The sequence below is a fragment of the Amblyomma mixtum genome, chromosome 1 (assembly GCF_055824585.1).
Source record: "Amblyomma mixtum isolate Tamu chromosome 1, ASM5582458v1, whole genome shotgun sequence".
In the NCBI taxonomy this organism is placed as follows: Eukaryota; Metazoa; Arthropoda; class Arachnida; order Ixodida; family Ixodidae; genus Amblyomma; species Amblyomma mixtum.
This window is the reverse complement of record NC_143012.1, coordinates 190,090,129-190,101,952: the sequence shown is the minus strand read 5'-3', so window position 1 is coordinate 190,101,952 and position 11,824 is coordinate 190,090,129. Positions and strand designations below refer to the sequence as shown.

The 11,824-nt window shown below is 45.1% G+C and overlaps 1 protein-coding gene across 1 annotated transcript in view; it reads right to left on the bottom strand.

Annotated features, from left to right (window-relative positions):
* Positions 1 to 741: 741 nt before the first annotated feature.
* The window catches only part of LOC149370306 (venom allergen 5-like), a 33,003-nt gene continuing 21,920 nt past the window's right edge, over positions 742 to 11,824 (bottom strand). Inside the window, exons 5-6 of the mRNA XM_089577493.1 lie at positions 6,215 to 6,308; positions 742 to 978 (exon numbers count right to left, since the gene is read on the bottom strand). Of these exons, the coding sequence (XP_089433619.1) occupies positions 742 to 978; positions 6,215 to 6,308 (331 nt within the window). The remainder of the gene's footprint in view (positions 979 to 6,214; positions 6,309 to 11,824) is intronic.

Sequence of the window (11,824 nt, the reverse complement as noted above, 5' to 3'; positions counted from 1 at the left end):
TCTCTCGAATTGTATCTTGCGCGTGTTTACAAGAATTACAGAAGTTAATTGGGAATATCTTATTCGTTGAATATTTTTTTTACATAAAGTTCTTTCAGTGGCCTCATCATAGTCATGCGGCTGCGATCACAGCACAGACCCAGACAGGTGTACGAATCGCATTGTTCGCCATATTTTCTATCTTTTGACTTATTTATATCCCTCGCCCTTGCGAACGAACGAGACCGCTTATCGCACCCCCACAAATGCTGATATATCACCTTCTCCCTGGAAGCAAAGAAAATATTATCTATTTTGCCGGGGGAAGGCGGGTGAGGCACTCCACTCCACTCACCACTCACTTCGTGGTTGTATCTACAGTTGTATATGATTACTTGAAGCGTTCATATGCTGGGTAATGGGAGAATTTTATTCATTTGTGCCTCCGCCATAACATGTATGCTTCGGGAAGTGAAGCCAAGCGAATATTCTAGTCAGCGTTCAAATTCTGCTACACAGGGATTGAAGAGATCGATCCATTAAAGGAACCGCCGTTTTCTTGCCCCTGGAGCATGGAAAACGAGGGCAGGTTTAGGGTGCTCATTGCATCTTCAAAATGTTATACCATGGCAGATATTTATACAATAAAACGAATAGGTTTATTAACATGTGAGTGGCAGTAAATATTTGCTGATACGCGAGGAAAGCCGCAGTGGTGCTAGGAAACTAATGCGGGCTCTCCCTAGCTCCTCTGATCTTCTGTCACTCGTCCTGAGTCACAGCCATTCGTCGACTCAGTCTCCTCTCAGACAAGGCAGCGGGAGGCGGCGCAGCTTCATCGTCAGATCCCTTCTTAAACATGCAGACCAGGCTGCCGACCATCACAGCGGCGCCACCACCCACGAGGAGCACGGCCGCTATCTTCCACAGCCAGCCGCCGCCAAGCGCACCGCCAGCTTCTGCCGTGTCGCCGATGCCGTCAGACTCGCCCGGTGTGTGCTGAATGACCAAAGAATATTGGTCACTAATTAAACAAGCACAATAGGGGGACAGAGTAGGATGCAATTCATGTCGTATTGGTTGCCCATAATTTAGGACAGAAGAATGAATGGAGTGTCCAGTAACTCTTGCTCTTAAGACAGCACATTAGGAGTTAGTTTGTGCATCTTAGACATTTATTTGGTATATTTTGAATCAAAGGGGCCTATTATAATTATAAAAAGCACGAACGAAGCCAAATAGTTTTTTATCATCTGCCGTTTCATCTGCCCTGCTTTCACGGCTCACCACTCACTTCCATTAAAGCCGTTGGGTTTGCTCGTACTCCGCGGCTAGTTTCTTCTGATGCATAATTCGTGTCAGATTTAGTATACGAGAATGTCTGCACTATCAGCACGATATGAACTTTTAAAAAGGTAACTGAAATACGAAAAGTAAATTGAGATCTCAGACGGAGAAGGCTCCGTTCTAGAGAATATGGAAATTACTTCGAAGGCGTGAAGACCTGCCTTTAGAAGTGTTAATGCAGCTCACTTGTACTTCCTGTCAATGAGATAACATATCCGAGTTTTTCTGATTGCATTTCAGTTCTCTAGTAAAAGGTAGTAAAAGGTAGTAAATAAGCAAATAATTTCATACCTCCCCATTGTTTCCCAACGAAACATGTAGGAGCAGCCCAGTACCCGGCTGTGACCAAAAACCTTTAGAGCATCCTACAAATGTCTAGCTGGGCCCAAAAAACCGTTAAATAAGGTGGATCGAGTCTCGCATGCAAAGCAATAATTTCGTCTGCAGCTCTAGAAGAACGCCGCTGGCATCACTTTTTTCGTTTCCCTAAAATGCCTTTCGTAAGCACCTTGTGGTGATCAACGTCCCGCGGCAGCACGTCAGCAGCGAGACATACCGTAATGAAATAAAACTGTAGTCGAACATTATAGCAATAAAAAATAAGGCTCTTCTATATTTCCTCTTCATCGAGATCGCTCTCTCTCTCCTGGGTATACATTACGCTTTCAAGGACGCCTCTTCGCGGAGTGCGCAGTCAGCAAGCGTCAATAAGCGATAAGTGATAAAAGTTTATTTGCACATCGCCGGCTTTTTTCCGGCGACCTATATAGGGTTCGAAACATTATTTTATTGTCGTCACTTCTCAAGGATAAGGTGTTGAGCTTACGTAAAGCATTTACCATTCTTGGAGTAAATGCGACAGGCATGTCAAGCCAACACTAGCCTGACGAGTAAAGTAAATTAGGGGACGCGAGCTCATACTAAATTTTTGAGCTTCTTTCCTTTGCTTCATTAAGAAGTTCAATCTGACTGAATAAAGCATGCGCTCTATTCTTCAGAACTTTCTCTTTGAGCACGTAACCTGTGGTGATTACAGTACCCACGTTTTTTGTTTGGTTCGTTCCTGGTTAGAATACGCGGTGGGGCACGGCTACTATTGCTCCGGATTGCGTCAGCCATCGGGCGCCTCGACTGAGGATTGCGCCCAATGTATACGGCAATAACATTAAGTAAATGTTTTGGCACCACCGCCATGCAAAGAAACACGAACACGCGCAAGAAAATGTGCTTCAAAAATTTGTCCGCATTTGCATTCTGAATAACAAGACACAAAGTGAAAAGAGCTAAAAAACAGCAGGAAAAAAAGGGAGTATTTTGCAAACTGCGTACAGGAATATTGAACAAATAACCTACATTTTCTGTCAAACTATCGCATTGTTACGTCACAGAGCATCACTGATGCGACCGCGACGAAGGAAGACGATGCGCACAACAGCTATCTCACTGGGTCTGCGCAACGTGGACTGTGACAATATTTAAATTCTTCGTATTAATGCTGCAATTTCGCTTACATATTTGAAGTGAGTCGATTACGTAACCCTTTTAGGAAGAACTGGCGCGTTGCTGGTGATTGACTGTTATTTGCTCTTCGGAAAACGCATCCTAAGAGCCTATTTTCCTCAAGAGGGGGCATTGCTTTCATTCATTCTTGTCGTTTTGCTGAGATGTATGTACGTTCCTCGATTCCCTTCCGCTACCCACCGAGTCACTGCATTCTGCGCTGATCCCGATGCGCTTTTTTATGTTTCTACTTTGGTGCATGCAAATTCTGAGTTTGTTCTAATGGTCATTACGTTCTAATTGACACGTACGACTATTGAACACATGTTTTGCTGCTCCACTCGGATAACCGGATCATTAAAAGGTGATTAGACTGGATTGATATGTCAAATCATGATTTCCAATGTGCCTACAAACACGATCTTTGTCTTAACAACGACTGATATGAAGCTATGGGGCATTCTTCTGAAAATCCACTGTCCTTGTTTTTTAGCCGGATAGTGCTGAAAATAGCTGAAACTGTGCTGAAATAGTGCTCAAACTAATTAACCCACATGCAGATCTAAGAGTACTTTAGTCAAATTGATTGGCTAAATGCCATCTGTGGTGTCAATACCTTGTGGGTCAATAAAACTTCGTTTCTAAGAGCTAATGAATAGACTTCTAGAAGTCGACGTTCGGGCATGTTAGGATGCATTTTCTTCTAAATATAGGCATAGAAGATGGCCTTTGATGATTTGGTGATTAGATTTTTCCATCACAGGCAGCTAACAGGGTAACATCCAAGGGGAGTCTATGCAGGAGGAAATTCCTACCGGCAGTTTTCAATACCAAGGGGAAAGTGAGGGGGGGGGGGGCACTTCGTTTCATCGAATATGGTAGCGCTGAAGAGCAATCCTGCCGATGTCAGCCTATGCGAAAGTCAGCCGCTGCGGTGGCTCAATGGTTACGGTGCACGGCTGCTGACCCAAAAGACGCGGATTTGAATCCGGCCGCGGCTGCGGTTGTTGTTGCGACTGAGAGAAATATGGAAAGGAAAATGCACGGGCCTGCCGACTGGCCCAAGCCGAGCCACCACCGCTGCCACGTGCAGATAGAAGAGTTTTGAAAGATAAAAGGAAAGAGAAAAAGAGAGAGAGAAAAGACGCACGTCTTAACAACCGCTTCCGCCGAAGCGGACGCTGGCAGAAAAAAACAGATAAGCCACCCCTCCTCGGCTGTCGTTTTTCGATGGTTGCATCAAAATGGTAGAGGCCCGTGTACTGTGCGGCGTCAGTGCACGTTAAAGAACACAAGATGGTCGAAATTATCTGGAGCCCTCCATTACAGTGGCCCTCATAGCCTGAGTCGCCTTGGGGCCCTAAACAATACAAACAAAACTCTGTGAAATAGCGCTTGCATCAAACCTTCACGGATAACTTGCCCGTGGTTTTTCATGGAAGCAGCACCGTGTGGGCAAAACCGTCTCTCTTCTCGAGGGTGCAAAGGAATAAACAAGAAACAACAAAGAAATCACTCTGACGTTTATAAAATTCCGACTTAAATGACAACCGCCAGACCGTTGATTTGCGCTTTCATGATGACTCAAAATAAATTTCTTCGACGGAGAACTTTGCACATGCTGTGAATTTTAAAAGCAGGAGATCAGGTAGCGAGGAGGAGCAAATATTTATTTCTCAAGCTTCTTCGCCCCCAACAAATTGGTATTCTCTGTCGCTTTGATTTTAACTCATAAAACGCGCCCTTTTTGCATTTTTTCGTGGTAATCAATTTTACTAACCATGTGCAACAAGAATCGACTATACATTTTTAGACATATCCGCCGGTAGAAGGCATGTACAAAGAGCTGACCTTTCACCGCGCTCTCCCTTCTGGAAGGAATCACAGTGCCTTGTACTCTCAGTTTGCTCGTGTGCAGTGAAAGAAAGGCATGTGATAAATTCAAGGCCGTCTTAATGCGAATATGTTCGTTCCATTTTATTTGATTCGTCTCATCAGCTCTTGTACCTGATTTATTCCAGCGACATCGAGTGCACTAGGCAATCGAACTTCACTTCACTTCACTTTAATACCTTAAATACCCTCGTTAGAAGGTATTACATAAGGGGTGGGGCACACAGAAATGAAAAACATATAACATAGAGTAACATATAAGTTGTAAGTTATACAAATATAAGATTTTCACTCAGCTAGTACACGAGTGATTCCTTCGAGGAACAAAGATTGGCATGTGATAGCAGCAAGTTCTCAAGGAAGGCCATTCCAGTCATTCGCAGTCCGGGGAAAGAATGATTAAAATGTAGTGTAGTAATTTCAAGAATAATCAGAATAATATGAAACTAGAATTTTATTATATTACCCCATCTGTGAATTAGCAATGCACCTCGTCGCCATGTGCACATGCGATAATAATGCCCGCACGTGCAGCGTATGTCTAGCAGAAAACGCTTCGCACTTTATATGTGCCCGTTAAGCATTTTTGCTCGGTCATGTTGCTTTAACATATAGAGCCTCGTATTTACGTGAGCCCTTCCAGTGAGGACAAATCACCTTTCTAGGAATATAGTTTAAGTGCGTCAGAAGAACTGTGCTGCCATGGTCCATGTCCATGAGAGCGTTTTTCTGCATCGTGGAAATCTTTTGTTTCACATCACTTACACTGAAATAGCAAGAAAATACAGAGTGGACAGGAGAATGTACCCCGCCCCAGACAGAAAGCCTGGACACCACCACTCTATCCACATGGAGGAGATAATAGACGAACACGTACGTCAACCTTCGCATACAGAACAAGGTGCAACCATCCAATTTTAAACAAACATATCTATGGTGCGACGGTAAACCCAGACTAGTACACATAACATGGACGTGCGACAAACAAACAATACTCCCAAACCCAGACCCGAACGACATGGTAGGAGATGCTGGCTGGCGATGGCTCTGCCACGCAGGCCTGCCTACCGGACAGTGCAGAGCGGCTGGCAATTTGTGGCCCTCAGGAAAGGGGGCCCACTCATTGAGGATATATATATATAACCAATAATAAGCATTTTCTCTCTCTCTTTCTCTCATGCTCTCTCTATTGCTGGAACCACGAAAGTCTGGGAATTACATCTGGCGGTTATTCTCTCTTGTTAGCTGGCAGGTATTCACGTGGTAGCACTGCCGAGATATATTTATAGAGCAAACTTCTGACAACTTATCTAGATGTGCCGAAAAACCGCTCAGGCAACGTAGCAAACGACACTGCTCCGCGGGCCAATTCTTAAAATCGCTCGCGGCACCGCTCCAAGATGACACCGGTTTTGGGAAAATCACGCTTATCTTGCATACCGTTTAGTACGCTCCTCCCCATAGAAAGAAAAGTTTAAGCATGAAATCAACTTACACACAAACCAGTGGCCTCATCGCAGGATGTGTCTGATGGACATTCACTGCAGGTCTTGCCTACCTTGTACATAGATGTTTGCAGGACGTTCCCGCTAAAAAGAAAGGAAAACAATCGTATATTCCGATTAATTGTTTCGGAACACAAACACTGGAGGAAGTTTTACCACAGTTTTCATGAAAATTGATTCACACGTGAACCAGGTCTACGGATGAGTTATGGGACACGCTAAAGCCGAGAACCACAATTAGTTCAATTTCTGAAAGGAAAACTTCAGTTCGTACACCGTTTCTGCACTGCAGATATGGAGTGTGAAAAGAAGTTCAGTTTCGTGCACGTGCGCATAACTCAGTATTAGTAGCATTAGTTGCCGTAGTAGTAGAAATAGCGGAAATCCACTTTTAATTCAGTTCCTTTCAGTTTATTACTTTTAAGCGCACCTGCAAGGGGACATTGTACAGGGGTGGCTTTTATACAAATAATAACGTGTCGCGATAAGTAATCATTGATGAAAGTTGTCAAATAAAAGCTGGGAAGTGGAATATGGGCAAGCAGTTTCAGTATGCGACGGTTGCGAAGAAAAAGGAAAGGGTTAAGGTAATGGTTGTAGCGCGTAAACGTCGAACTTTAAACGGATGGCTGCCTCGGTGAGATATGTGGGCTTCGGCAGTGACGTATGGGGTTTAATTCGGAGAATAGAACTTCTGACAGAGGGACAGGCTGGCAATGCGGCATCGACCAGAGAACGGTGCCAAGCTGGATTACAATTTTAAAGAAGAAAGTTGATGTCATGTCATGTTGTAAACGCAGGGAATGGATCTAGTAGCGAGATTTAGGACCAATTCTAACGAGTAGATGAGATAAATGGTTTATACGCGTTCAGAACGGATGGCGGTCAGAAACAAATGCTGTTCGAAACTTCTATTGTGCACAGTCCTTAGTAAAGGGCTCCATTAGTCGCCCCGATTCAGCAGGCCCAGTCGATCAGCCATCGCTTTTCATCCGGGAAGGAGCAGGAGAGAGTGGCTTCCCCTGTCGAGGCTTCCGGGTCTAGTATGGGCCCTCGGTGGAGGTCTTAGTGTTGAGTAATATACGATGCGTTGGACGCCACATGAGAGGCCATAAGGGGGATACAGTCGAGCCCATTTATAACGAATATAACAACGAATGCTCGCTTATTACGAACCAGGGTCATGTCACCGTTAAAATGTGTAAGTAGGGCAGTGACGGAACAAACACCTACCTAAACCGAGGGGAATAGGCGATCTCTTTTTATAACCTTCGTCGTTTTTATCATTGGAAGATCAATAAAAGCCGAAGAAAAACAACCACACGTCACCAATGGGATACGAACCGACGACCTGCGAATTTGGCGTCCGGTGCTCTCGAGAGGCTAAACGCAAAAAGTGCCCGAATGATGTGTGATGTCAAAGCACGATAAAGATCACCGGGTGGTCGAAATTATTCCGGTGACCTCTACTACAGCACCTTTCTTCCTTGCTCCTTTATGTCTCTCCTTCATCTCTTTGCTTCCGCAGACCTCCACTTCGGCCTCTCTTTTTTCCTTTCTCCTTTATCTCCCTCCATTATCCTTTTCGTTACGGCGCGGTTCAAGTGTCCACCGAGCATGTGCGACAGTTACTACGTCATTTACTTTCGTCAGCACCAATTTGTGTCTGCCAACAGAGCTACGGCGAAGGCTTTGCAACCTTCTGCTTTCAGGGGTATTTATGTGTAGTGGGAACGAAACTTCAGAGTTCACCAGCGCCACACTATTCCATAGCGGCGGACGTGGTACTTCCTGTATTACCGCAAGTGCCACGTTCCAACGTGGGCGAATGGTGAGGGTGGAAGCTGTAGTAGAACGCCCTCTTCTTAACCCTTTTAAGCACGGGAGGGTTCACGCACAGCTTCCGCCCTTACCGTTCGACCACGTTCGAACGTGGCACTTGCAATAATACAGGGCGTACCACGTCCGCAGCTATGGAAGAGGGCAGCGCATGTGGATTCACTCAAGTTTCGCTTACACTACGCACAAATACCCCAAAAAGCCGGAGATTGGACAGCCGCTGCCGTGGCTTGGTTAGTAGAGCAGCGGACACGAAATTCGGAGGTCGTGAGTTCGGGCTATACCGACGGAATGGGGTTGTTTTTCGTCGTCTTTTATTATTACGCAATGAGAAAAACTACAAAAATTAGAAAAAAAAAACATCCCCTATGCTTTTTGGTTTCGATAACTGTTTGCTTCGGTCATTTGCTTCAAAACGAGCCCCGTTTTCCATTCCCTCGTCTTCCTATTAGGGCAATGCCATTTCGATTCGGATGCAGCGAACACATGGGCTGAAACTCGGTTACAGCGAACAAGGACGTACATTAAACTTGGCCCTCAATCAAAAGCCGCCGCTTCTTGCAGGAGCTGAGAGCGACGATAGAAATAAAAATATAATATTATTGTTGAATAATTGAAGTCAATAACAAGTGAAAAATACGCGACATATGGAAGGCCGAGAAAATTCTTTATTACATGCGGCCGTCTAAAACGCACCTCCTGAATGGTGACGGCTAGGGCCACTGGAAAAGTGCAGTAAGCGTCGCGTTAACGGCATTCTGTGCACAAAGAAGGGCAGTGACTGGTGGTCGCCGTTTGTCATCAGACAGACTCGCAAGGCGCAGTGCTTTGGAAGCTACGTTCTCGTACGCTACATGCGCGACATAAAGGCCTGAACAATGCACACTTTTTTTTAATTCGACAAATGTGCCACTATAAGCATAAGCAGAAGGTTTGAGCGGGCATGGTGATGACAGGCGTCTTGTTCGCTCTTGTTGAGTTCGACCACGACTGGCGAAAAAATAGGAAGGTCGTTATCGTGCTCGCCAACCCTGCGGCGTACCACGCGCTGCCTTCCGTCGTGCTCAAGGTGTTCTCGTGCTTAACGTGTCCCATCGGTGGAGCGAGCGTCACGAGCGCGTAGTGCTACCAACTGACCGGCCAGGTGCCGCGACGCCCTAGTTCGAACTTCTTCACTACCCGCAGTGGTATAATAAGGTGCCTTGAATAACACTGACTGCAGAGTGCATGAAGAATTCCTTGAACCAGGAACGATAGACGACTCTGCCAAGCATCTCGTTATCGCATGCATGTGGATCTCTGGCAACGCGTCCTCGATGCGTAGCTCGCACGACTTGATGTCGCCTGGAATGACTTCGTCGGTACGGATAATAATAGTACGTGAACAACGAGAACTCTGGCACTGCAGGGAGTCTGACGAGGACGATTACTGGGAGGCGGACGTACCACCTGCTACCGTGAACACTTTTACCATGAGTTATATCGCGTTTCTAAACCAGCCTGTCGGTAGCAAGGGTATCGGCGAGAAGCATGTGACCACGCTGGAAAGCTTGGAAATCGCCATAATAAGGTCTTGTTTGAATAAGCAGACGCGCATAAAGGACTTTCACGATCCTACGTCGTACTTAAGTACACTTGCTGCGAACATTGGATAGAACCACGCAATTAAAGCAACCGTGAGGTTAGTTACGATCGAAGCTGACAGTATCAGGGGGGTGAAAGATGTGCTTATGTGCTTCAGCAAAACATACAAGAACGAGTCCGTTTAGAATTCGTGCCTTTTTGGGGCCTCCTATAAGGCCACTTTACTGTGGTCCGGGGGTGACCCGGAGGGGTAATATTTGATAGCGTAATCTGTGCTCCTCTAGAATGTGGGCATAAATGCAGGGTACCTGTTCAGCGTTGTGTTGGACGGTCTTCCATTGGTGCACAATTGGTGCGGCCTCGGGCCTCACCAATCCTGAATGGCGTTAATATAATGGGCCGAGCCGTGCTCAGGGGTCCAGACTATGTATACTTTAATGGTGGTTTTCTCTCATGCTTCGCGTAGAAGCCTGTGGACAAGTGAAGATTAATCCATGCGTAAAGTTTCGACGGCTTCCTGGAAGCCCGTGACATTTATTGAAGCAGCTGTTGCCTCTGTCATTGCCATCGCTGAGACACACTCCTCCGCCGCAGTACTTGCAACAACAGTGCCTGCAGCAATTCGAACAGTGCCTGCAACAATTCTAGGACCTTCCTAGTTTGGTACGTCTATGGCCATGGCCCATCCTGTGGGGCACCTTTCTGCGTCCTTGTATCCGATATTTTCATCCTGCTTGTAGTAGCGTGCAAGGCTTTAACTTCGGCCTTACGTTTGACTGCCATACACTCCACGTAACGATTACAACCGCGCGAACACGCGCTACATGCGTCTTCCGACAGGAGCGAAGCACACATGGTACGGCATGCTCGGAATGCTCGCTCTTGCAGTAGTCCTGCAGCAAGTTTTGGTTGGAGAGATTGCCTCAGAATTTAACGTGTGTTTTAGATTTCGGAAGCTGCTCAATACTCCCTTTGCCAATTTGCTAAGTTGCCTTACTCTCGCTGCACGTTACATTTGTGATGGCGTCATAGACAGATTGCATGTTAACCTTTGTAACCACGTACCTCTATTCCGCGTAATAAAGCACACGATCTGCAACTACATTTTACTCTATAAAAATGTAGGATCTTCTAACAGTAGGCGATGCATCATTAAGGTGATGCCCGCTAAGCATTTTAAAAAGGTCCCATTTAGTGTTAGTGCTGCGTGTTTACTGGCCTCACGTTTTTATATGTATTCTTAGGAAAATTTAACTTGCGTGCTTTAACAACTCTTCTTGCTCAGTATCATCTACTGAAAAAAAAGCTTGTTTCTGCTTTGTTCAGGCAAAATATACCAGTCGCTGTTTGAACATTTCCATCATATTACTTGTGCACAATTTTTATGCCGTCAAGAAAACTTGGGTACGCATGCCAGACACTCGCAATACTGCACTCGCGTAGGGGGAGATAGTGTCAGTGGACTTGGATACGTCACTACCAATAACACTTGCCACAAAGCAAAATTAGAAATATACTGCTGATGTACACACCGTCCCCCAGTGCCGATGACAGGAGGAAGAGTTAGTTGCAGGCTGCCCATTCTTCATACGGCAGAAGCCTGCCGAAAGTTTACGCGTTGCCAATACGCGACTTCTTTCTCCTTTCCAGCTCTGCGTTATCAGCAACTTGTAATAAAAATTTAAAATTCATGCAGCGATGCTTTTTTAATATATCCTTATTTATAAATATATCCAATCATACTACCTATCTCAATTATAGTTTCTACCCCTTTTTCTCGCTTTCTATTTTAGTTTAGAATTCGTGGAGATAAATATTAGCACAATATTTTGACCACAAGTTCGGAAGTAAATCAAATTATTACACAGGAAGTTTAAAACTTCGTGCTGTCGGAAGTAACTTTTTATAAGAATTGAGTACGTTTACCTTTTTCTTCAATTAAAAAAAAAACTTAAAAAGGGTTCCTGGCCCCACGAAATTTATTACCAAGTGAAACATTTTTCTCCATGGATTAAAAAATTTCGGTTCAGTGAAACACATTCCTGCCTTTCTAGATAGCTTCGAAAATATTGAACTTCGCAGATGCTCTCAAATAGCTTGTAACAGCCTCGAAGCCAAAAGTGGGTATCCGGGCAGTGCCACATACAAATAACAGTGTATATATATATGCGGCCATA